The sequence below is a fragment of the Panthera pardus genome, unplaced genomic scaffold (genome assembly GCF_024362965.1).
Source record: "Panthera pardus isolate Hobbes unplaced genomic scaffold, ASM2436296v1 HiC_scaffold_16, whole genome shotgun sequence".
NCBI classification, from domain to species: Eukaryota; Metazoa; Chordata; class Mammalia; order Carnivora; family Felidae; genus Panthera; species Panthera pardus.
Window position 1 is genome coordinate 66035298 of NW_026526721.1, and position 27626 is coordinate 66062923.

Consider the following 27626-nt stretch of genomic DNA (forward strand, 5'->3'; position numbering starts at 1 on the left):
ATCACTCCACTAAAACATTCCTTATCAAGGTCACCAATGGCTTCCACATTGCTAAATCCAATGATCAATGAATGAGCAGTTTTCATCTTACCTTCCCAACCGATACAAATAATTACTCTTCGGCTTTGCAGTACATAGCTTCCAGGTTATTGCACTCTCCTGGTTTTCTTCCCATTTCACTGGCTAATCCTTTTCAGTCTCCATTTGGGTGATCTTTACCTCCCTAATTGTTGGAGCATCCCAAGGTTTAGTTCTTGGATCTTTTTTCTTTATCAATACTGGCTCTCTTGACAACTTCATTTAATCTTATGATTTTAAATGTCATCATTATGTTGATGAATTCCAAATTTATATCCATCCTGGACTAGTCCCTTGAACTTCAGGTTACCATATCCACTAGACTACAATTTGGATGTCTAACAGGCACCTCAAATTTAACATATCTGAAAATAATTTCCTGATCTTCCTCTTAAGACTATTCTTCTCCCAGTAAAAGGCAATTCCATCCTTCCCGTTACTCAAAGGACCAAAAACTTAAGAGTGATCTTTAACTCATTTCATACTGCATATCTGATTTGTCAGAAAATCCTATTGCTTTTGTCTTAAAAATATATCAAAAATCAGTTCATTTCTCACCATCTCCAGTATTAGCATCCAGGTCAAAGCCTTGATCCTTCTCTTTGCCTGAATTAATGCAATCATCTCCTAAATGATCTCCCCACTACAGCCTTGCCTACTCATTTCTCCCCCCTTTGCACCCCTCTTCCCATTTGTTTTTCATATAGTAATTAGCGTGATCCTTTTAAATGCAAATTAGATCACATCCCCTTCTGCTAAAAACCCTCTAGCAGACATTCTTAGAGTAAACTCTAAAGTCTCTCCTTCCTCAGGAGCACCTAGGTGGCTTAGTTGGTTAAGTATCAGACTTCAGCGTAGGTCATGACCTCACAGTTTGTGAGTTTGAGCCCCATGTCGGGCTCTGTGCTGATGGTCAGAACCTGGAGCCTGCTTCAGATTCTGTGTCTCCCTCTCTCTGTGCCTCCTCCACTCACACTGTGTCTCTCTCTCTCCTTTTCTCTCAAAAATAAACATTAATAAAAAAAATAAAGTCTCTCCCTTTCTCATGATCTAGACTCTACAGCCATTTATTGACTATACTATATAACTATTCAGAAATAGATTCTGATATATGGGAACTATATGTATTAGAATATAGCTAAGAGCCAGATTATAGTGTGGTGGTTGGGAGATGTGCATCAGAATCTTCCAAGAATTTTTAAAAAAATATATGTTCCAACAAAAGGAAATATAAGCAAGCGGAACTACATCAAATGAAAGAGCTTCTACACAGCAAAGGAAACCATCAAAAAAGTGAAAAGGCAATCTATGGAATGGGAGAAAATACATGCCAATCATATATCTGATAGGGGTTAATGTCCAAAATATATAAGAACTCACACAACTAAATAGCAAAAAAACAAGCAATCTGATTTAAATATGATCAAAGGAACTGAAGAGACATTTTTCCAAAAAGACAATGGCCAACAAGTACATGAATAAGTGCTCGACATCACTAATCCGGGAAATACAAATCAAAAACTACAATGAGATATCACCTCACACCCATTAGAATGGCTGTCATAAAAAAGACAAAGAGATCAGGTGCCTGGGTGGCTCAATTAGTTAAGCATCTGACTATTGACTCTGGCTCAGGTCATGATCTCAAGGTTAGTGGGTTTGAGCCCATGTCCGGCTCTGCACTGACAGTGTGGAGCCTGCTTGGGATTTTCTCTCTCTCTCTGCCCCTCTCTTGATCTTTCTCTCAAAATAAATAAAAAAAAATTAAAAACAAAAAAAGATAAGAGATAACAAGTGTGGGCAAGGATGTGGATGAAAAAAAGCTCTTGTGCACTGCTGGTAGGAATGTATATTAGTACAACGACTATGAAAAACAGTATGGAAGTTCCTTAAAAAATTAAAAATAAAACTAAACTACCACATAATCCAGTAATCCCACTTCTGAGGATTTATTCAAAAGAAATGAAAACAGGATACTGAAGAGATATCTGGACTCTCATGTTCACTGCACAATAGCCAACGTATGAAAACAATCTAAGTGCATGTCAATCAATGGATGATTAATAAAGAAGATATGGTGTGTACATACACATACACAGACACTGGAATATTATTCAGCCAGGAGGAAAGGAAATCCTGCTGTTTGCAAATACATGGATGGGCCTCAAGGGAATTACGCTAAGTGAAAAGAGATAAAGACAAATCGTGCATGGCACTACTTACATATGGAATCTAAATAAAAAATCAAACTTCTAGAAACAGACAGTAGAAACGTAGTTGCCAGGAGTTGGGAATGGGTAAAGATTGGGAAAAAGGTACAGAGTTTATAAGATGAATAGATCTTAGGATCTAATTTAAAACATGGTAACTATAATTGATAACTTTGTATTATATAACTGAAATAAGCTAAGAGAGAACTTAAATGTTCCAAATAAATACATAAATAAATAAGCGAGCAAGTACGTAACAGATGTGTTAACTACGTAGATGAGAAGAATCTTTTCATGATGTCTATCAAATCACCAACGATATACACTTTAAATATCTTACAATTTTATGTGTTAATTATACCTCAGTAACAATGAAAAAAAAAAGAGAGAGAGAAAAAAGTCCTTAAAGAAAAAAAAAAAAGAATAAGCCAGACTTACTGAATCAGGACCTTTGGGATTTAGCTTATGCATAATTTGAACCATTCTCCAAATGATTTTGCCATAACCCCTAGTTAAGAACTGCTGATTTTATAAAATGGAACTATTTTGGTTATCAGGAGGCCTAGATTATACTCTTGATTGCCACTGATTATCCCTGATATTTTTGATCCTCAGTTTCTTTGCCTATAAAATGAAGTTGTATTATATACACTTAGTGGCTGTGAAATAATAAAAAGCAAGATAGCTAAGTGGTTAAAAATAGATGTCATAAAATGTACTAAAACACATATATTTAACAGAATGCATCACACTTTTTACTTATTCACATATTTTTGTCCAAATACTTTTAAGGAAAAATTTAAGTAAGATACTCTACATACCATCACATTGACAAGAGAAGACCATTATCAGATTGACAACAAAGAGGATAGGACAGAAAAATGAGAATAACAAAATCATAGCAGTTGGGCAGCCCTGTGGATGATGAAAATTACTCCTGTATATTGTGATAAAAGGTATCACTATTTTGCTGTATGGTGAAAGAACTGATAATACGTGATCATGCTAAGTCATCAATAAAAAAGTTAAACTAGGGGCATCGGTGGAATAGCCAGTGAAGCATCCAACTCTTTATTTTGGCTCAGGTCATGATCTCATGGTTCATGAGACTGAGCCCCGCATTGGGCTCTGCACTGACAGTGGGATTCTCTTGGGATTTTCTCTCTCTCTCTCTCTCTCTCTCTCTCTGCTCCTCTCTCTCCACCCTTCCCCTCTCAAAACAAAGAAATAAATAAACATTAAAAGAAAGTTTAACTATGTGAGTTTTGTTTGAAAACACAGGGAAATGTATATTTTATAAATATTTCCACGCTAAGCCACTGGAAAGGGTCAATTATCTGTTATTGAAAAGCTCAGCCACTTTAGTGAGCCTTTCTTGATTCTGCCTCCTTTCCCCATCTAAAACCAACCAGAGCCAGTTAGATACTACTATTTGCTCCCATAACACCCTGATAAGAAGTTATTTTCCATCTATCATTTCACTAACCATATTGTATAATTTATCTGCTGATGTATATTCTATTAGACTGTAAGCCTAAGGGGAGAAGTCATGCATTATTCATATCGGTAGACCAAGAAAATAGCATAATAACTGGCACATATTAGATGCTTGGATATGTTTGTTTAAATCAATGAATAAATTCAGAGTATTTCATCTTCCAAGGGTTTATTACATTGGATTTCTTATTTGACTGAATTCCAGTGCTTCTCAAGTACAATTCTGAAAATAAACTAAATCAGAACGAATAGAAACCTTGTTAAAAATTAGATTCAAGTTGCATTTTTGATTTCTTAAACAAAAATTAGATTCTTAGACTGTCCCTGAAGCTTCTGGGATGGGGCTCAAAAATCTGTACTTTTACAGACAGATCCCTAGGTGATTCTGACATACAATTAAGTTTGGCAATCAATGCAGGACATCACTTTTTTTCTCTAAAATTATTTCAAATGTCTAATGTTGCCTCCCCTAAAAGACTGTACAGTGACTTCCAAGAATAGCAATCACGTAATACATATGTAGCATGCCCTCTTAGTCTTGCAATGTACTAGGTCTGTTAGCCAGCTTGCTCTGGCTACATATACTCACTCCCAAGCCACATGGATGTCCTCATCTATACTCTTTCCTACCACAGAATACCTTCCCTAATCAATTCTTTCATTGTCTCCTTCCAGAATTACAAGAGAAGGTACCCTTCTTCCTTTCCAACTTGCTCAACTAATATTTAGCTTAACTTAATTCAAATGGAATGAGTCCTAAGAATTTTAAACCAGTGGCTTATAGTTTGTAGCTATGACATATCTTTCATATGGGTGAGTGGTCTCCAAGGGAAAACTTGACATTACAACAAGTATTGCTCTGGATACAGTAAGTGGTAAGTTGGTGCAATGCTAAGAGCCCAGCATGACTGAGAGTAATGGCAAATTATAAGAAATATGTTTTATATTTAAATCAGGTCATCAAGTATCTGATACTTTAAGTCATTAAAGACTTGACAGCTATGCAAGCAAGGATTTTCTCAAAATGTAGCAACAGTATATGCTGCTAATTAAGTGGGAAAAGGAACCAGACTCCTCAATGCTGCTGTCACTTTGGTACTTCTCATTTACTCACCTTTTGATTTTTTATTAGAAACTATATCAAGACTAAGTACGAAAGGCTTTACCTCATTTGAGGAGTTTACCTATTACTTGTAACTTTTATTTAAAAATTTTTAATGTTTATTTATTTTTGACGGAGAGAGAGACAGAGCATGAGTTGGGGAGGGGCAGAGAGAGAGAGGGAGACACAGAATCCAAAGCAGGCTCCAGGCTCTGAGCTGTCAGCACAGAGCCAGATGCAGGGCTCAAACCCATTAGCTGTGAGATCATCACCTGAGCTGAAGTCAGATGCCCAACCAACTGAGCCACCCAGGTGCCCCTATTATTTGTAACTTTTATAAAGCATGAAGAGGCTCTCTGCTCTTCCTCCACCCTTTTATTTAAAAAAAATTTTTTAAGTTTATTTATTTATTTATTTTGAGAGAAAGAGAGAGAGAGAGAGAGAGAGCAAGCATGAGCAGGGGAGGGGCAGAGAGAGGGAGAGAGAGAGAACCCCAAGCGGGCTCTGCACAAACTGTAAGATCATGACCTGAGCCGAAACCAGGAGTCAGGCGCTTAACCAACTGAGCCATCCAGGTGCCCCTGCTCTTCCCCCTTTGACAGACAGCCACATCTTCTGATGCAGTGCCAGCCACATCCCTGAGACACAATGGTGAAGCCTGGAGTAAATGGATTTGACCATATTGGGCGCCTGGTCACCACGGTTCCTTTTGACTCTGGCAAAGTGGATACTGTTGTCATCAATGACCCCTTCGTTGACCTTAACAACATGGACAGTTCCAGTATGATTCCACCCATGGCAAACTCAACAGCACAGTCAAGGCTGAGAATGGGAAACTTGCCATCAATGGAAAGCCTAATTCTGTCTTCTAGGAGCAAGATCTCACTAACATCAAATGGAGTGATGCTGATGCTGAGTATGTTGTGGAGTCCACTGGGTCTTCATCACCATGGAGAAAGCTGGGGCTCACTTGAAGGATGGGGCCAAGAGGGTCATCATCTCTGCCCCTTCTGCTGAAGTGGCCAAGTTTGTGATGGGCATGAACCATGAGAAATACAACTCCGTCAAGATTGTTAGCAATGCCTCCTGCACCACCAACTACTTTGCACCTCTGGCCAAGGTTATCTGTGACAACTGTGGGATCATGGAGGGACACATGACCACAGTATATGCCATCACTGCCACCCAGAAGACCATGGGTGGTCCCTCTGAGAAGCTGTGGCATGATGGCCACAGGGCTGCACAGAATATCATAACTGCTTCCACTGGCACCACCAAGGCTATGGGTAAGGTCATCCCTGAGCTGAATGGGAAACTCACTGGTATGGCCTTCCATGTCCCTACCCTCAGCGTGTTAGTCATGGATTTGACCTGCCACCTAGAGAAAGCTGCCAAACACAGTGACATCAAGAAGGTGGTGAAGCAGGGATCAGAGGACCCCTTAAGGGCATCTGGGGCTACACTGAGGACCAGGTTGTCTCCTGCAACTTTAACAGTGACACCCACTCTTCCAATGCTGGGCTGGCATTGCCTTCAATCACCACTTTGTCAAGCTCATTTCCTGGTATGACAATGAATTTGGCTATGGCAATGGGTGGTAGACGTTATGGTCCACATGGGCTCTAAGGAGTAAGAGCTCCCTGGACCACCAGCACCAATGAAAGCAAGAAGAGAGAGGCCCTCAGCTGCTGGGAAGTCCTTGGCCCAATCCATTCCCCAACACACTGAGAATCTTCTGACCTCTATACAGTTTCCATTCCAGACCCCCCAAAGAAGGGGAGGAGTTTGGGGACCCCTACCTTGTCATGTACCATCAAAAAAGTATACTGCCAAACTTGTCTAATTTGCTGCTATACTTCCAATTCCTTGCAGTGTCTGAAACTCGGGAGGCATGTAATATATGTACTAAAGGAACAAATGGATGAATGAAAAATATAAAGGTTACTGCTAATTGCCTCTTCCTTTCTAGTAATCTTATTTTGCCTTTAGCCAAGCTCACATTTAAAAAAAAGACTTTTTTTTAAAAAAAGACTGTTTTTAAAAAAAAGACTGTCGCTTTCCCTTCTATTCTGTACCCATTCACTCCTTTATTTAACCTCTAAACTTTGTGAAAGATGGATTTAAACTTGTCTCTATTTCCTCTTTGCCTACTCACATCATTTGGTTTCTACTACTAACTTTCCATTGCAAGGTCAAAGGTCAAAGGTCAGGAATGACTTCATCATCACCATTTTTTCCCTCTCTCTCAGTTCTTACACCTCTATAGCATTTCATATCAAAACTCATTCTCTCCTTCATGAAATTCTCATCTCCATTTACTCTTGTGGTATTTCATCATCTTGGCTATCTTCTTACCTCTTTGATCAATCTTTCTCTGACCTCTCTTCTCATCTTCAACTCTCCAAATACACCCCAAGGTTTTCTCTCAGGTCTTCTCTTTCTAAATTCACTTTTTGGAAAAACTCACCATCTCACGGTCTGGGATTATATCTATATAGATGAGTCCAATTTAGAATTCTCTCTTAAGCTTCCCTACCTCATCTCTGAATGCCTTCTGGACAGTTTCAGTTGGAGAGCTCATAGATACTTCCCTTCATCATATCCAGAAGTGAATTTATTATCATTTACTTCTCTTTCACCTATAATATATATCCTCCTTCTTGAGGAATAGTCAGTCTATTTGTCCATTGTCCAGGCCACCTGTTCAATCATTGACACCCAATATAATTTTCCATTCTTTACAAGCACCTCAACTTTTTCTCTTGAACTGCTATTAACACTTAACCTTCTCTATAAATGTTGTCTATCAGTGCTGTCTCAGAATGTTCTGCAATGATGGAAATGTCCAATACAGTAACCACTGGCAACATGTTACTATTGGGCAGTTCAAATGTTGCTAGTTTGTTTAACTGAGGAACTAAAATTTTAATTTAATTTAATTTAAATTTAAATTGCCACGATTAGTCTAGTGGTTACTGTATTTAACAGCAGAATACTTTTTTCTTTATACCATTCTGGAACATGAGGCAGTACAGAATAGTGCTCAAGAGTACAGGCTCTTGAACCAGACCACCTGGGTTTGAATTCCAACCCATCACTAACTAGCAATGTGACCTTGGACAAGACAAAAGCTGCTACAGAACACCTCTGTGCCTCTACTGCTTCATGTATCAAATAGGGGCACTAAGAGCACCTATCTGGAAAGGTTGTTGTGGGAATCACTTGAATTAGTTTGTAAAATCGGTGCTTAGGCAAAGTAAGCCATCATTCAGTACTATTGTTATTTATTTCTTTTAAAAAAATTTTTTTAACATTTATTTATTTTTGAGAGGCAGAAAGAGACAGAGTGCAAAAGAGGCAGAAGGACAGAGACAGAAGAAGGCACAGAATCCGAAGCAGGCTCCAGGCTCTGAGCAAGCTGTCAGCACAGAGCCCGATGCGGGGCTCGAACCCACGAACCATGAGATCATGACCTGAGCTGAAGTCAGACACTTAACCGACTGAGCCACCCAGGCACCCCAGTATGTTATTTTTAAAATTATTCATATATATGAACTTTGTGCCACCTACTAGATCCTACTTCACATTCTTAGTGAGGATAGAGATTGTCTTTTCTTTTTAAATTTCTCCTCAGTGCTTGCACGTTATTATGCTGCCCAAAGAGGAAGTCAATAAATATTGATTGTATGCAATGTGTAAATTAGAGAGTTAAAATCCCATTAAAGTGAACAATAAATTACGAGTCAATTTCCTTATTTATAATTTGCGAAAAGATTAAAATTCTGTAAGTCTTGTTTTCATGATTAAGAGTAGCCATGCATTTATATTAGTCCCATTAGACTTGGGGCAACAAAATTAGAAGACAGTCATGAATGAAGAATACTGTAAAATAAAACTTTTCCCTTTTCCCTTCAATTCAGTTATGAATACCTCTCCAATGCATACTAAATCCAAAATGTTAGTAATTACTGAGTACATACATTAAGCTCATTAGTTGCACCCAATACTTGAATTAAACAATTACATTATCACCTTTATTATCTCTATTTTTAGTAAGCTCTTAGATGTAAAATGAGCTAAAACAGACAATTGTTTCTAAGAGTTTTGAAAAGAGTGTATTAACACATCTACCTGGATTCTGGAGATACCCTCTCTCTGGTTTCAATAACATAGAAGCTATAACTCAATACAAAAGCTGCTACAGAAGAAAGTATTCCAAGCTATTTAGGTAACGGTTTTTATCAGATTTAATCATTCTTGCTAGAGGGAAGAACTGTTTACTTTATTACAACAGTAGTCAAAACAATTTACATGTCTATGACAACTTTCCTTAAGATTATCATTTACAAATGCCTTTCACTTATGTTGTCATTCAAGAAATGCATTCTTCTCAAAGATGAAAGACAGAGACCAACTAGCTCAAGACACAGTGAAGAGTTATAACTTTCACCTCCATATGCCCCATTCTTCAACAATAATGCAGTTCAGGCCAGCCTGGCTTTATAGGAGTCAATTAGTACCAGACTCATTCCAGTAAAATCAGTCACAGTATAACATAACCTACAAACCTGAAGCCTAGCTAAAGCAGGCATTATTTACCTATATTCTGTAGAGGATAAACTAAGGCTCAGAGAAGTAAAGTGATTACTCTAAAGTCACTCTTGAGGAAGCAAAAGGCAATATGGGAACTGACCCAGGAAGTGGGAGTTTAAATCTAAGTTTCTTTTCAACATTATGCTTTCCCACAGAAAGGGATTGTGAAAAGTCCAAAAGGAAATTCGGTCCAGAACTTGCTATTGGCAAGTTGCCAAATGAACTCATTATCTAGTATTTGTTTTTCTCCTATATCCAAGAATTTGGGAACATAGCAGGATGAAATGACACATACAGGTCCCCTCTGACTTCAAATTCACAGAAATGCCATAAAAATATTTTTATAAAATAAAGAGGACAAGTTCAAGAAAAAGAAAGGGAAATCCTGAGATGCCAGAAATGAAGAACTTAAAATTAGAGTGAGAAGTGGGAACTGACCCAGATTCAGAGGAGACAGCTTCAGGGGCTGGTCCCTGGAGTTTTAGTGTCCATCCAGGAATAGAGATCTGTTTTCTGTTTTTTGTTTTTTTTTTAATGTTTATTTATTTTTGAGAGAGAAAGAAAGAGAGAGAGAGGCTGAGAGAGAGAGAGGCAGAGAGAGAGGGAGACAGACAATGTGAAGCAGGCTCTGTGCTGTCAGTGCAGAGCCCGACATGGGTCTCAATCTCATGAACTGTGAGATCATGACCCGAGATGAAGTTGGATGCTTAACTGACTGAGCTACCCAGGTGCCCCTGTTTTCTGGCTTCTAAGGCAGAATATATATGAGTGGGTGACAAGGACCAGACTACAGTTCCCTTCGTGAAATCTGGACCCTTGGTGAGCTGCCCAAAGAGAGTAGGAAGAACTGTCCACTGGTTCAGGAAAGTAGGAAAAACTTTCTGTCAGGGACTTCAGGTAGGGGTGGTACAGAACAGATAGAGGGTCCACAAAAAATGAAAACCACAGGCCTGTACTAGAATCGGAAACTTAAAGAATATACATTATCTAGGTGGCATGGAGACTCCTAGTTGTAAAATTGTAAGTACCCTTGAAATTCCTAGGGCTCTGGCAGCAACAGAAATGAAAAGGTACTGTACTTTCACAACAAGCACACAAAATTTCCACAGGGAAGAAGAAAAAAAATATCCTGCTGAAGATGTGATCATCTTCAAAGAATTATAAACCATACAAAGACATACATTTTCATGAGGTATAGTCAGCATACACAGCAAGTTGAATATCAATCACCCACTCAGAAAAAAATAAAACAATCCAAAAGAAACCATAAAATACTATGTTAATAAAATAAAAAGTAAAACCATAATGAAAGGTCAGGATATTTTGAAAGATTTTGACATTTGAAAAGGAACCAAAAGGAATATCTAGAAATAAAAAATTATAGTTACTGAGATGAAAAACTTGGTGGATATATTAAAAAGCAGATTAGACATAATTGAAGAGATTCTTTTAAAAAAATTTTTTTTAATGTTTATTTATTTTTTGAGAGAGAGATGGAGACAGAGTGTGAGTGGGGGAGGGGCAGAGACAGAGGGAGACACAGAATCTGAAGCAGGCTCCAGGCTTTGAGCTGTCAGCACAGAGCCCTATGCGGGGCTCAAATTCACGAATCTGAGATCATGACCTGAGCCGAAGTCAGACGCTTAACCGAGGCGCCCCAAAAAATTCTTAATTAACTGGAAGGCAGATATGAATACATGATCCAGAACACACAAAGGAGAAACAAAAAACAGAAAACATGTAAGTACAATTAAAAGATACAGAGAATAAAAATCTAATACAAGTTCTGGGGCACCTGGGTGGCTCAGTTGGTTGGGCGTCTGACTTCGGCTCAGGTCACGATCTCGCGCTTCGTGAGTTCCAGCCCCGCGTCGGGCTCTGTGCTGACGGCTCTGAGCCTGGAGCTGCTTCGGAGTCTGTGTCTCCCTCTCTCTCTGCCCCTCCCCTGCTCATGCTCTGTCTCTTTCTGTCTCAAAAATAAATAAACATTAAAAAAAATCTAATACAAGTTCAAAAGGAGAAGACAGAGTCAACGAGGGAAGACAACAGATAGTGGCTAAAAAATTTGAAAAATAAAGACAGACAGGAGAGGCACAACCTTATGACAGGATGACTAAAAATGAACACATACCTAGACATAAGTTAGCAAAACTACAGAACATCAAAAAAAAAAAAATCTTTTAAAAGCAACTAGAGAGAAGAAATTACCTTAAAAAGGAATAATAATTAGGCTGACAAAAGATTTCTAATCAGTAGAAATATAAGTCACAGTCTGTGGGACAACAGCTTCAAAGAACTGAAGGAAAATAACTGTCAATTGAACTAATTACAATTCCTTCCCTTTTCATTTCTTAAGTCAATGGAGAGATGTATGCTAGCAGAAGAGACACTTGGACAGGACTAGTTTGGATTAGCAAAGACCAACAGTATCTGGGAAGATAGAGAGTTAGGAAACTGTACCCAAGTTTGCTAAATGTGAAGTGGAAGAGAAGAAGACCCAGACATAAGGCTCCAGAAGCTTTTGACTTTATATTTCTAGCCCCAAGTTGTCAGTCTTAGTGCCAAAGGATTAGATAGAATTATTTATGGAGCATGTTAAGTGAACTCTGGGTATATAACACAGTAATTAACACAGAAGTCTCTGGATTAAGACTATTTAGATAGATAGAGATCAGGTGCATTCAGGGTGGTATGGCCATGGACTGGGTTAAGTCTAGGATCCAATCTTAACTCTGCTTTTTTTGCACTGAGTGAATTTGATCAAGGTAGTTTACTTCTCCATGTCTTAGTTTCTCCAGTTATGTCTCAGTTTAAAAAAGATTAAATAAGAAAAGACATACAAGGCATTTGGCATAGTATCTAACGCAGAGTAGGTACTTAATAAAGCCTAGCTATTAGTATCAGTTTTGACTACAGTACTATAATTTGATCATGTAGTTTGAAGGACTGATCTTTAATATGACTAAAGAAAAACTAAAATATCGGAAACACATACTCTCACATCTACTGAGCAGCCCACAGTCCATGATGGATTTCCCAGTACTTGATTTTGGCACAGAAGATGAACCAGTGAAGATTTCCCAACACCTGTAAAAGATTTAAGAACTCTAGTCATGTAAGAGATATGCTGAAATATCCTTTATGACAAAAGTAAGACTGAGCATATGCAGTAATAATGATAGGTAAAGTATGGTTGGCTGAAGGGTAGTCATACCATACCAACCACTTAATAAGCTTTATTGATACAGAGAAGATGGTTAAAGACAGTGGTTCTCTCAAATTGTGCTTGAATATTGTGACAGGGACTCACCATTTCACAATTTCATATTTAGACCCTCTAGTTCTCCTATATAGTGATTTTTAAAAGGCAGTCAACAACCTGGCTCAGACTTGACCCTTTGGGAAAAGAGAACTACTCTATTCCCTCTTCTACATCATGGTCCTTTACCTTAAGGCAGAACTTTATTTTCTTGTAGACCCACTGGGTTCAAGATAATGTAGTTATTAATGCTAGAACTAGCATTTGGAGATCTAGATGAAGAAGAAAGAGAATGAGTTCTTCTGTATACCTGTATGTAGAGTCACTCATTCAATTAACAGCATTTTGGGATGCCACTGTAACAAGCATAGCTGGTGAATCTTTATGTAACACTAGTTGTATCAAAAATTTAGGCCACCTGTTTGTGTGCATTACTGTGTATGAACCTATTAATTATGTTTATTTTTTATTATAAAGACTTATATTTACAGACAATCTGGAATGAATTTTAAAAAAGGAAAAACGGCCTGAAGAGACCTATAAATAGCAACATGTAGGTTTATTTAATACCATTAGCAGGGGGTTTCTAAAAGTAGGTTGTTATTGTGAATATATACATGGTGAACTTAAAGACAATACCCGCCTTTGTTTACATAGCTGGTTTGGTCTGAAATATTCTCCCCATCCTGCCCATTCATTTTCGCTCCCAAATTGGCCTGGTGAATTAATCTTTCAAGACTCAGCATCTTTCTAGTTCTAAAGTTTTCTTCAACTACACAAAGGTAGAACTAAGCACACTATCCACCATCCTCTGGGTCTCCTCTGTGCCCTGTACATTTTTCTACAAAGCACTTAAAAAACATATTATTACACTTCTTTGTTTATAGTTTTTATTCACTCAGTTTAAGTTCTTTGAGGGTTGGGACTAGGTTTTACACATTGTTTTCATCTCCAGTCTCCAGAACAGTGCCTTAATTAATATTTATTTAGGGGTTAAATTTTTCCATGTTATTACAGAATCTTCATAAACATTTAAAAAAATTATTTATTTTTGAGAGAGCGCAAGGGCAGGGAGAGGGGAACAGAGGTCTGAAGCGGGCTCTGCGTTGATTGCTAGCCAGCCAGATGTGGGGCTTAAACTCAAGAACCTTGAGATCATGACTTGAGCTGAAGTCGGATGTTCAACTGATTGAGCCAACCAGGTATCTCTTCAGAAACATTTTTAATGTCTCCATAGTAGTTCAGAGAGTAGACATAACAATTTACTTAACCATTCCCTCATTATTAGATATGTTTTGAACTTTTCACTATGCTAAGAAAAGACTTGTTTAAATTTTTGTTTCAAATTAAAATGATTTCCATAGTATACCCTTCCAGAAGTGAAATGAACATTTAAAGTTCTTGATATATGTTGACAACTTTCATCTGGTTACTCTGCCACCAGCCACACATATAAGCCTGCAGATCCTGTTGCACCTCAAGAGTATGTATGTTGTTGCTTTTTCATCTATGTTAATTTGATAAAAAAAAAAAAAAGTGACATCTTGCTTTAGTCTGCATTTCTTTACCTTCTGGTAAAGATATCCATTACAATCTTTGTTAATCAGTTGTCTTTCCTCTCTTACGAAATTATCTGTTGATGTTCTCTGCCCATTTATCTAATGGGTTTAGGGTTATCAATTTACATAACCTCTTTATATATTAGCTGTCTCATGCAGTTGAATCAAACATTTTCTCAGGTTTCCTTTCAATTCTTTTTATTTTTTTCAACACAGACTTTTAGATTTTTGAGTACCCAAATTTGGCTCTGTCTTTGTATTTACTGCACTGCATTTGACATCTGTGACCTTTAGGGCATATTGTTGATTGGTGTTTCCATGTAGGTTGTCTATGTTGGAGACATATATCTAGACGCTTGATTACCAGCCTGATGCAAGGTTTGAGCTTCTAGTTAAGCTTAACTGTGTCAGCAAACATCTCTATGCAGTTAATATTGTATAGCTCTCCATGAATTAACTGCTTTGGGTGGGAAGAGTTGACTAACCCTGGATAGATTGTCAGCAGTAAGAACTACTGAAGTGCCAAGAAAATTGGCTGACTATTCATTTCTTTAAGAATTTTGGGAGGTACTAATTCTATGCTTTTACCATTAGAATCGAATTAGATCAAAAGAATGCCCTTGATTTGCTTAGGGGAAAAAGTCCAATATAATTAAATAAATGCCAGTTCCAAATATAGTTGCTGGTAATGTGTTAAGCATATCTCTCATCTCTGAAAGAACAAAGAGGAAAAACGTATGTGTGTATTAGTGAGACTTTCAGGATTCCTAACTAAATTATCAACTATCTCTAGGGGATATAAAACAAATCTCTACATTTCAAGTCATTCTTTTATATGTTTGTGAAATCCTCAACATTTCACAGGGGAAATAAGACTTTATTCAAAAATAAACTTTGAAGTCTGAATACAAAGGCAGATGAAGTGTAAAAAGCATATCCTTACCTGTTATTAAATCAGTGTTAAAAGGGAAATGACAAAAAGGCAATAACCGACTTTGCATGCATAGCCTAATGTCCGTGAACGTGTGACAAGATCAATCAAGTGGGCGTGACTGTGTCTTCTGTTTTACAACCAGGCTATCAGGAAAAAGAAAAGCTTACTAATTGCCTGATCATTTTTCCACATTTAATGCAGCAGCCAATTCAACCCTGTTATGTAATGCATTGATTTCACAGTTACAGCCTCAGCACTTACTCTAGTGCCTGCTATGTAACAGGTACTTAAGTATTTTTGTGAAAAAGAAAAAAACTGACTAATTCTAACAATATGGAACATCAAGCGTTGGTTAGATGTGATAGAAAAGTGAATTAAAAATGAGGGAGAAAGCCCACTTTATACATCATGAACCACGTTAGCTCTGAATTTGTCTCAAATTCTACTTGCTTATACTCTTGCCAAGTCCCATTAGACCATTATTACTAGCTGAGTGACTTCATTAACTTCAGCATCACTTCAAGCTAAAGAACTGGAGTTGATAACTTGGATTATATGAAAAGAATTTCATAATGCAACTTTCTTAAGGGGATATTAAATAATGCTATCTATAAAACATTTTGGAATGCAAATAATCTTCAGGCAATGTGGAAACATTCTTAACTTCCTCCTCTCCACCACAACTGTTTACAGTCTGTAAGGCTAGTTTTCAAGTTGTTTAGGGTGTATCCTCTCCATGGTATATCTTCCATGCATTTTGCATAATGTCTTTGCTTACAGCACACATTCAGAGGTCAACTCCAGAAAAGGACATCCACGAAATGCAAGGTTAGCATTTATTCCAAGTTCTTAATGAGCACAGGGCTGGAAGTTATGGTAAGAAAGAGAATGGTAGTGAGGTGAGAGGGGTAAATGCAGACCTCACTTCTAGTTCTCAAAAGTCCAAGGTGTCAAAAGAAGAATTTTAACACTAGGATTAAATTGACCTCAGCATTAAATCCTAGCTGTTTCATAATATAGCCTTATCTTAATTGCTCTTTTTCTTACAACCTAGTACATAATAGGTTTTCAATTAGGATTAAAGAGAACGAAGAAATCAAGAAGCCCAGCTGAGAGTAAAACAGGACTAAAACAGGACTACAACCCAATATTTCATTTCATAACATGACTTAGTGTTTAAGTGCGTAGACTCTGGGTTCAAACAGCTTCTGTCATTTATATCTCTCCTCTTCACTTTTCTCATCTGTAAAATGGGGTTAATAGGGCTGGTCTCACATTAAATGAGTCAATATCTGTAAAGCAGTTGGAACAGTGTCATTTTTCTTAGTGCATGTTTGAATTCCGTAATGAACAAAATCTCTTGAAGGCACGATCCCAGCTTCTGTATGTTTCTTACAGCGCCCAATACAATACTCAATGTCTGCATATCTCTTAAAACAAAGGAATCGGCAATACAAGCTAGGATGCGGTCGCCCGGGAGACCGGCTTGGAAAGCTGCGAAGGCGGAGAAAGGTCGGGGCTCCGCGCCCCCCACCTGCAACGCCACCTTCGTCAGAGCAAAGTCCTCTGGGAAGTGTAGTTTTTAGACCTTGAGAGGGCTTTCAGCCACGGTCAGAGCCAGTTCGTTGGAGAAGCGGGAGAGTAGCGAAGGAAGAGGGTTATCAGATAACTCAACAGTGTCAGGAACTCTAGAGGTGGATTAAGCCGCTCACCTGAGTCTCCCAATACCAGTACCTTCACCCGATCCAGGGACGCCATCTTGCCACAGCCCGGAGTTAACGCCTGTTCCGGGATGGTAGGCCAACCAGAGCTGGGTATGGAAGAGACAGTCTTCAATTTCATTGGCTAATCGGGGGTGTGACTGTCTTGATCGGAGGCCTCACTGTGCTGATTGGCCGGTACGGTTAAAAGTGGTGGGTGGATTCCAAAGCTGGTCGCAGGAATAAGGAATTGTCTTTGTCGCACTAGTGGCGTGGCTCGTTTAAGCCGGTAGTTGAGGCGCTGAGGGAAGCTGTAGTGGGAGTGTTCGAAGATTCGTTTTGGTAAACCTTGCTCCCTGTTCCTTGTTCTCGATTCCCTCGTCCGGCGTCGCATTTCAGGGTTTCTCCCCCTTTTCTCTCCTTTCTCCTTAGCTACCCGCATCCCCTTAGCTATTCTCTTGACGTGGTCCTCCAAAGAACCATTGACCCCGGAGCGGCCCGTGTGCGACCTCGGGTAGGACGGGCTTGGCTGCGCCGAGTGTGGCCCCAGGACTCACCTGGCACAGTCCGAGGGAATTTAGGGGCTCGGGGGCTCTCAGCGGGGAGGAGTGAACATTACAGAACCGAGCTCAGAACCGAGCTCGTGGAGGGCAGCCGGTTGCAGTTTTTGCGGTGATTCTGCCGCTTTATGTACGAAGGTATGGAAAGTGCCATGGAACATGGTAACTGAAAAAAAGCACAGACGTATAGGATCCATGGTTTTCTAGAACCAGAATAGTGGTACGCTGAAATAATCTAATTGGATTCCCACATCCGCTCCTTTCTCCTTTGTTTTACATCCTGTAGCATAACCTTTTAAAACAGCGAATTTCAATCCTGTCACCGCCTGCTTAAAACCATTTGAGGTTAAAGGAGAGGGTTTTCAGTAGTCTTTTTCTACTCTGGAAGCAGCAGTGAAGGAAGTGAATTGGGGGAAGCTGGCAGGGTGGGCATTTTGAACACGTGCTTAGGAGACTTCCTGGAAGTTTTATGAAAGTGCTAGACTAGCTGTGCTGGGTGCTAGAAAGTGGTGAACAAGATAAAGGCCCTGGTCTCAGAGACGGACATGAAGACAGTACAACTCTATTTACTGCAAGAAGTAAAGGGGAAGTGCTGTGTGTGAAAGGGGAACATTTAAGCTACTAGGGGGAATCTGGGAAGGTCTCCCTGAGAAACATCATTTTATATGTGAAAGATGATTAGGAGAAGGGAGTTGAGCTTAGCTTTGTGGGCAGAATGAACAGTATGTGCAAAGGCCTGGAAGTGGAGAAAGCATGTGTGGCTTATGGAATTGGAATTGAGAGAATGCCAGTGTGGCTGGGGATGAGGCTGACAAGGGTCAACAGTGCAGAGAAGGGATGCATTTCAACTTTGTTTCTCCAACTCTGTGCCTGGCTAAATGTTTGTATGATGAGAATACATTGTTCAAAGACCAAACCAACTTGCCCTTGGGGGTCTGGACTGTGTTAGGGAGGTAGGTGAGGCTGGGAGGTGACTGATGGACTGTGAGGCTAAAAAAGAAGAAACAGGTTGGTGCCGAAAGGTCACACATTCAAAAGTCTCCAGAGGCCAGCCAAGCTCCTTCCCTGTTTAAAACCATCAACTGTTCTTCAGCTTCAGGTTATTGTTTCCCTGTGGGAACATGATCTCACTTTTTTCCTCAGATATTTCCAACTTTCAAGCTTAAAGTTGAAATTTATGTGAAATTTCACGATTTTTCAGTGTTGATGACTAATTCAGAGAATCTTCAAAACGTTCTTTGGGTCAAACAATGTGACAGAAGCTGCCAGTTTGAGACCTCTGACTTAAGTAACATGATAAATCCAAAGACTGAGTAGGAGATTCAGCTTAAGTGGGGAAGTAGAAATGATAGAGGAGAGAACAAAATGTCAGGAAGGATGATTTTAGAATGTAGAGATTTTGCATAAGCTGGAACAGCATGACTTCTTTCCTGAGCCCCAGTTTCAGTTGTTCAGCTACCTGCTGGACATCTTCACAGAATATTCTGTGGTATATCCTCAAAGACAAGCATCTAAAAGTGAATGCCTCATTTCTTCCAAACCTGTTCCTCTTTCAGGTGTTAACTCATTTTTCTTAGTAGTAGCGTTCTCTACACTGGCTCAAAGCACATAACTATATGTCATTTAATAATATTAAGTATGTTGTTTAATGGGTGCAGTGTTTCAGTTTTACAAGATGCAAAGAGTTATGGAGATGGGGGTGGGGATAGTTGTGCCACAGTATGAATATATTTAATACCACTGAACAGTATACTTCAAAATGGTTAATTGCTAAATTTTGTGTTATGTGTATTTTACCACAATAAAAAGTGTTGTCAAACAAACAAACAAACCCAAATAGCTATTTAAAATTTTCCCACTCTGTAACTCATTTCCAATAAATTATCAGATTCTTTTAATTTTGTTTTTGTAGTAAGTTTCATTCATCCTGTCCTTTCTTCCTTAGTTTAGGCTTGGTTACCATGGCTCTTAATAGCTTTGCAGTGGCTCCATCTTCAATACTTATGGCCATTTCTCATATTGTTACAAGAGTCACTTTTCTAAATAGAGGGTATTATTATCAATGCCCGTATTTAATGGCACTTTTCTGTTTTTAGCCCTGAAAGCAGAACACTTTACATGAATTATCTCAGGTAATCTGTACTTCAAATCTACGAGGAGGGTGCTATCAATCACTTATAGATAAGGAAACTGAGAATTTTCTAACGTCACCGGTAGGAAATGGTGGAGCGGGGATTCTAAACCAAAACTATTGTACTGCAGAGTCCCTCATGTCACTCCCTGCTTAAATCTGTAGGGCCCACTAAGGTGTTTCAGGCAAAGGAGACAGGCAAAATGATAATGTGTATTGGGGGGACATGTAGTAGCCACTCACCAAATTTATCAGGAACAGTGGTCAGAGACTTTGTGTGTTGGAACACAGAATAAATAACAGGTTATAACAGAATAAATAAAATAACACTATGCCTAACCTGGCTCTCCCAGACCAGCTGAAACAAAATATCTGGGAATGGGGCCCAGGATGGGTGTTTTTAAATGCTCCCCAGATGATTCTGCTTTACAGCCAGGGTTGAGAACCATTGGTCTAGAATATGGAGCTTATGGAGTGGGAGGTCAGGGAGGGCAATATAACATTAGGAAATAATACTGGAAAAGTAATTTATTTTGACATTTGTCTGCCATTTTTCGTTTGTTAGATATTTTAGAGGCTGTATGTTATGTTTTGCCAACTGTTGAGCGTGTAGAACAAAGCAAACAAAAAACTGGGGTCAAATTGGAAAGGAGAACAAAATGCATCTGGTAGTATGCTATGATACTACTTTTGTGTTCAACTCAGGTACTTGCTCAGCATCCTTCAGCCTTGGGATGACAGGAATGTTTTAGGACTACAATAGGTTTGGATCTAGGTCCTGCTTTGTCTCTTATATATAGTCATTCCTGCCTGATTATTTACAATCTGAAATACTGTAACTGACTTTCCTTTATTACACATAGGGCATTATATTTCCCCCCCAAAATATGTGTATAGATTGGTTGTTTAGGAATACCTTGATAGTATAGTACTGTGGATATAAAGACATTTCTTCTAAAAAAGGTATTAAATCTGATTCTGTTGATAACCACTGATTATAAACAAAAGGTTCAATAGAAACTAATATTAATAAAAGAATGTGATTCTCTATTGAAAGAGTTCAATAGCCTCTTAAAAATTTCCCTATAGTGTAGGGAAGTGTTGACATAGTCTGTGTGGATAGCCTGGCTGTCACGTATTGATTTAATGATTAAACCAACATGGGAGCTACCCTTATCAACAAGTGTTTCCTAATACACATATTGCTTCACATTCTTATTTATTCACCACAATAACCTCACTGAGGTAATTAATATCCTTATTTCTCAGAGAGTAAAATGTGGCTTGAAGTTGTTTTAAGGAATTTGCTCAGGATCACACAGCTACTAAAACTCAGGCTAACTGAATTCCAATGCACAGGCTTTTTAACAGCCATGTGAAAATCTAGCCCATGCCAGTGTGGGCTTGTAGAAGATAGCCTTATGGGTCATGACGTGAGAACTGGGTACTTCGTCCTGCAAGAAGGGATCCAGTATTTAAAGATATCTTGAGTTGTTTTTGTTTTTGTTTTGTTTTTTTTTGACTGTTTACTCAACTGATCATCAGATTTAACTTTGCAAGGTTGGTAAAGCTCTCTGGATCCAAGTGTTAATTTCTTTCAGATTTATAACAGTAATTTTGCCAAACACCCATCTGGTGATTACTTATGTGTTTATTGGTTTATTGTGATTTTATTGTGAAAGCATGACTATGTAAAACCTCCTAGAATAGATTTTGGTAGGAAAATTTTTCTCAAGAAAAGAAATAAAGACACTTTAAGGATATGCTGATAGATTTTTCAGGGGTTTCCCAGCATTCCCAAAGATTATAGCATTAAGAATAGTGAGGCTTCATTTATCTTTTTTGTTTCTTTTTCTGAAATAAAGTGGGCTTGATATAAGACAACATTGCTATTGGTAATAAGTTTCTTTTTAGAATCAAGCACAGTAGATCATGAAAATGACCATTTAAGGAATATGTGAAGCTTTTAAAGTATAATCTGTGTACTGTAAAGGAAAATCTTGTTTTCTGTTAAATGCTTAGGCTTTATAAGCCTTTTTCTTAATTTTTTTTTTTTTAACATTTATTTATTTTTGAGACAGCATGAATGGGGGAGGGTCAGAGAGAGAGGGTGACACAGAATCTGAAACAGGCTCCAGGCTGTGAGCTGTCAGCACAGAGCCCGACACAGGGCTCGAACTCAGACCGTGAGATCATGACATGAGCCAAAGTCAGATGCTTAACAGACTGAGCCACCCAGGCACCCCTATAAGTCTTAAAACGATGTCTCAGATACCTTTGTGGCACTTCAAAGGGTGGTAACTACCAGCTCCCTATTGGGTTGATAATTCTAGATTTAAAATGATTACTATGTCCTTCTGATCCCTTTTTTTTTTTTTTTTCCCCTGAATTTGGTTTATTTAAAGTTGAAGTTTGCTGCTAAAGATGGCAGACCCAGATGTCCTCACCGAGGTTCCTGCAGCATTGAAGAGGCTAGCCAAGTACGTGATCCGGGGGTTTTATGGCATTGAGCATGCTTTGGCCTTGGACATCTTGATCCGGAACCCCTGTGTGAAAGAGGAGGATATGTTGGAGCTGCTCAAGTTTGATCGGAAGCAACTTCGATCAGTTTTGAATAATTTAAAGGGAGATAAGTTCATCAAATGCAGAATGAGGGTAGAGACTGCTGCAGATGGGAAAACCACTCGCCATAACTACTACTTTATTAATTATCGTACTCTTGTTAACGTGGTAAAATATAAATTGGACCACATGAGAAGGAGGATTGAAACTGATGAGAGAGATTCCACCAACCGGGCTTCCTTCAAATGTCCTGTCTGTAGTAGTACTTTTACGGACTTAGAAGCTAATCAGCTCTTTGATCCTATGACAGGTGAGATTTTTTTCCAATTTATGAATCTTTCTTTTAAGTAATTTTAAAAAATAAACTATGTATTTCTTAAATTGGTTTATTAATTTTTTCAAAAAGCTTATTTATTTATTTTGAGAGAGGGAGAGAGAGAATGCATGCAAACTGGGGAAGGGCAGAGAGAGAGGAAGAGAGAGAAATCCAAGCAGGGTCTGTGCTGAGAGTGTGGAGCCCGATGTGGAGCTGGGGCCCTAGGTGGAGCTCAATCCCATGAACTGTGAGATGACCTGAGCTGAAACCAAGAGTCAGATGCTTAACTGATTGAGCCACCAGGCGTCCCTGGTTTAATTTTTGAACCAGTCATGCATATCATTATAAAATTGAACGGATTCGTAAGTCCGTGTATGGTCATTCTTAGTCTTACTTTCTTGTTTGACTGTCATACTACTTTTAGAAGCTTGCCTTTTTCATTCACAAGGAAGTGTCCTCTATCACCCATGGCCCTCCTACCTCTGCTCCCACCCTCAACCCCTTATTTGCAGCTGTAGCCTAATCTGAAGGGTTGGCTTCTCTACCACTTTGAAGCCATTCTGACCTCTTTGACCTCTTCCTTCAACATTTATTTGAATGTCTACTTGTATCAGTCACTGCCAGAAAGTTATAATACAATGTATCTAAATGCTTTGTTAGTGGAAGTACAAAGTTCTATTAGGAGTATTTAACTAGGGCCTCTAATCTGCATTTGGGGAAGGCCTCTGGAAGAAGTACTGGCTGAGACCTAAAAGATAAGGGTCAGCCAGATGAAATAAGAGGGGCACCTTTTGCAGGTTTATTAGTGGAAGAGAATTGTCAACATGATCTGTAATTTGCTTCATCTAATTAAATGCTTTAGGTTTTAAGGATTTTTCTTATCAACACAGGATTGTAAAACATGCATTTTCTAAAAACACAATATGCCTAGTATTAACATCAGGAACTTAAATTTTTTTTAATGTTTATTTATTTTTGAGAGAGAGAGACACCACGACTGGGGGAGAGGCAGAGGGAGAAAGGGAGACACAGAATCTGAAACAGGCTCCAGGCTCTGGGCCATCAGCACAGAGCCTGATGTGGAGCTCTAACTCTGAACAGTGAGATCATGACCTGAGCTGAAGTCAGACACTTAACCGACTGAGCCACCCAAGTACCCCAACATCAGAAACTTTAAAGTGCTGGGTTGTATAGTAATTTTGTCTTGTTGTCATTTGTAAACTGGAAAAGAGTCTACAGTTTTGGTAATTATTTGGTGGATTAACTTTGTATTATTTTCTAGAGGCAAAAATCTATAGAGAGCCAATGCTGGTAAGTTAGATTGTCCCCTTGTTATGGTAGAATTCAGGAGTATAGGGTACTTTTTAGTTCATAGATCTGCCTTTTAAAAAACTATCTGAAAAATGTAAACTTTCACACATGAAATGTTCTATTGCAAAAAAAAAAAAAAAGATGTATGTTTAATTTTCTAATTTTTGTATATGTTATGTATTGTCTATTTAAGAGAATTTTGCAATTATTTTTTAATGAGAAATAATCCAAATATCAATTAAGATTATTAACCTAAAGAACTAGAAATAGCCGGTGACTTTTCTTATTTATTGTGAAGCAGTCATTTTAGATGAAAAGTAATTTAAAGAAGTCACATTTGTATTAAATGTTTAATTTGTCAGAGCCTGCTTACCTTGAAAGGGCTTAACTAGGAAGAGATCTTGGTTGTAAGAAAATTTCAACCACCCTGAATATAAGAATTGCTTGAGTGTGCTATAGAGGAATGTTATAAAATGTATCTGGAGCTCTTTCAGAATAGACTAGAAAATTCTCATCATTTTTTCCATTCGCTCTAGCAGATTTCTTAAAGGAGCTCTGGGTTTTGGTTTTGTGATTCTTGGCAGATATTGGTGTTACAGTGGTTGTCTTTGTCACTTTTGACTACAGTAGTAGGTGTAATCCAGTCCCTCAGAGAGGGTAATCTAAAGTAATGTGCTTCTACATTTATTCATATGATACTTATTTAATTTCATGAGACTTTCTAAAGGGAAGTATTTCCACTACTTATAAATCAGTATGTAGGAGATTGATCTATAATGCTCTTTGTATTTCGCTTAAGGTTAGTGTCTGAATGAAACTAGTTGTCAGCAATAGTTGGACTGTGTGGGAGATGGCCTAATATCAAAATATAGTCAAGATTATTTGAATCAGGGATATTGAGTCACTGATCAGACAGCACAGTCAACTTAATTGCCATTTATGTCTCCCTAGTGAAGGTGTCTTAAGGTATCATGATTGAAAATTTGTAGTCATTGGGGAACTTCATTCTGAAAATATACCTGCTTTTTTATTATAATTTGGTTTTTCATGTGGACTTTGCCTTTAAGGAGAGAATGTGCTGATTGGGTGATATTAGGCCCCAGTTTTTGTGTCAGTTCTGGTGTTTTGTTTTTTCACTATTAATGCCTTGACATCATCCCTTGGTTATACATTCCCTTGAGAAATCTTGGTCTCTTTTTCTCTTTGCTCCCTTCCTCTGTTTTATTCATGCCCCACCCCCATTTTAAAGAAGATGGGAAATAAACATTTGGTATGTGTATCAGAGGAGAAGGAGGGAACTTTTTCTATTGTAATATTTATGCTCTCTTTAAATTGATAGAATTATAGTTTTCATTCAAGCCCAGTCTTGTACAAAGCTATTCTATTTCTTCCAGGTTGTTATTGGAGATTGATGATATTTCTGAGTAAATGATGGGGAAATCTGATAGGCATTTGTCTCCATTTCCATCTCAACAATTATTAGGTTGAACTGTGGTTTATATCAGTAATTAGGGGGCATTCAGGAATTAGATTTGAAGCTTTCTAGACTTAATTAGTTCCATGAAAAAAATTTTTAACTCAAGTGTATGGGCAGCTCCCTGCCACTGGACAAAGGATAATGACTCCTAGATGAGCATCCAGAAGTTCTAGGCTCAGGAAATTCTGAATTCAGCAAGAATTGTTTTACCATTGTTTATTCACATAAGCCAGTGATCTTTTTGCTTCAGTTCGTAGCCTTTCCTTACCCCATTTCTCTTTTCCCTAAAGATTCTAGGTTCTTTCCATACTTCCCATTTAGATTTTGCCATTAGTATTCTTGGGTTGAACTCTCCCCAAATGTTTGATGCTTGGTCTGTGTGAGATCTCTGCTCCCAGTTCCTTGTGCAGAGCTCCTAAAACTCTTATAATTTCCTAAGTGATAAGAGCACAAATAGCATCTTTTATTCTAATATTTGGCTTTTGACCCCTGTTTCTGACACAGGGCTCCTGAAACCCATGTGATTTCCTGGGTAATAAGAGTGTCTTTTGTCCTAATGAGGTCACTCTGGGTGGGTCCTGGATGGCTCCTGGATGAGGGCTGGTCACAGACCAAGCTAAGACCAAGCTTGGAATTTTCAGCCCCACCCCCTATTCTCTTGAGAAGGGAGAAGGGCTGAAAATGGAGTTGATGAGTGATCATCCATGCATGAGGAAGCTTCCATAAAAATCTCAGTAGTATGGGATTCAGGGATCTTTCAGGTTAGTGAACATGTGGAGGTGCAGGGAGAGTGATGCACTCCGAGAGGACAGGGAAGCCTGGTACGCTTTGCTAAATAGTTGGCCCTACACATCTTTTCCATCTGGATATTCATCTGTATCCTTTATCATATCCTTTAATAAACTGGTAAACATTAGTAAGTATATCCCTGAATTCTGTGTGCCGCTCTAGCAAATTAACTGAATCCAAGGAGGAGCTTGTTCGTTGGAACTTTCTATCTATAGCTGGTTGGTCAGAAGCACCCATGGTAACTTGGGCTTGTGACTGGCATCTGAAGTTGGGGTGAGGGGACAGTCTTGTAGGACTAAGCCCTCAGCCTGTGGGTTCTGATGCTCTCTCCAGGTAGCCATAACTGAGTTGAATGTTAGGACATCCAGCTGGTGTCACAGGGAATTACTTGGGGTAAAACCTCCACACATTTGGGGACCAGAAGTGTCAGAAGTGAAGTGTTGTGTGTGACTAGTAAAGGAGACACACAGGGAAGAAATACACAGTAGGGAAGAACTGGGCTTCTTGCTACATGGAAAGAAAAAAGGCTAAGGTTTTTCCGTTACAGTATGTATAGATACTTTATTTCTTTAAAATGGAATGGCTTAGCCTTTGCCCATTAGTCTCTGGTTTCAGAAGCTTAATCAGGCAAAACCAGCTCTTTTAGTGAAATATGGGAATTTTATGTAATCAAAACAAAGACCATATGACATGAAATCCCTCAAATCAGCAAAATAGCATCTTTTAGATTTAGCAAGCTTTCTGGCCATGTAGGTAGATTTAGTATTTTTATTTCTACTTTAGTAGTCTCAACCATGGGTGATTTAGCTAATGGCACTTTTTTTTTAAAGTGTATTTATTTTAAGAGAGAGAGGGTACGTGCTCACGCACAGTGGAGGGGCAGAGAGTGAGGGAGAGAGAGAATCCCAAGCAGGCTCTGCACCTGTCAGTGCAGAGCCTGTTGTAGGGCTACATCTCACAAACCGTGAGATCACGACCTGAGCCAAAATCAAGAGTCATACGCGTAACCAACTGTGCCACCCAGGCACCTCAGTTAATGGCCCTTCTAAGTTAAAGTCAGCAACAAGCTTCCCCGAAAGGAAGGGGAAGATTGTATTCTCCTTTAAGATTCGATGATATGGAAGTAGTTTTATATTTTTCATTTAAAAATTAATGCAGCCATAATGCCAGAGAAAATTTTGAAGAGAAAAAAAATTACCCGCAAACCACTATCCTTTTGCATATGACCTATAATTATAATGGTAACCAAGAATAGTTTGTAATCTCTTGGTTCCTTAATGTACCAAACTCTCCTGTTTCTATCTAGTGTTCAAAATATGCTTTACTAGGTGTGATTTTCTTCCTCCCTCATTTTCCTTTCCACCCCTTTTGGGCACTTTGTTTTTATCTATATTTTGTTAATATAGATATGATGCTTTGAACACTTTTATGTATATGGCATTTTAATGTTTAAGTTTTTCCTTGAGAAGAATTCTCAGTAGTGGGAATAGTGAGTGAAAGAATATAGTTTTTATACTTCTTTTTAAAACATTTTTTTAATGTTTATTT

At 38.5% G+C, this 27626-nt stretch overlaps 2 protein-coding genes and 1 pseudogene across 6 annotated transcripts in view; 2 read left to right on the top strand and 1 right to left on the bottom strand.

Moving 5' to 3' along the window:
- RABL3 (RAB, member of RAS oncogene family like 3) overlaps window positions 1-17005 on the bottom strand; it is a 37754-nt gene extending 20749 nt beyond the window's left edge. Inside the window, exons 1-2 of the mRNA XM_019448495.2 lie at window positions 16945-17005; window positions 12476-12567 (exon numbers count right to left, since the gene is read on the bottom strand). Coding sequence (XP_019304040.1) covers window positions 12476-12567; window positions 16945-16990 — 138 coding nt within the window. The 5' untranslated portion in view covers window positions 16991-17005. The remainder of the gene's footprint in view (window positions 1-12475; window positions 12568-16944) is intronic.
- LOC109266453 (glyceraldehyde-3-phosphate dehydrogenase-like) lies at window positions 5460-6712 on the top strand (annotated as a pseudogene).
- Window positions 16937-27626, top strand: part of GTF2E1 (general transcription factor IIE subunit 1) — a 36105-nt gene continuing 25415 nt past the window's right edge. The window contains exons 1-2 of one of the 5 annotated variants that reach the window (XM_019448494.2): window positions 16937-17046; window positions 22029-22495. In XM_019448494.2, coding sequence (XP_019304039.1) covers window positions 22048-22495 — 448 coding nt within the window. In that variant the 5' untranslated portion in view covers window positions 16937-17046; window positions 22029-22047. The other 4 variants (XM_019448488.2, XM_019448491.2, XM_019448490.2 and 1 more) reach the window with 4 other exon arrangements.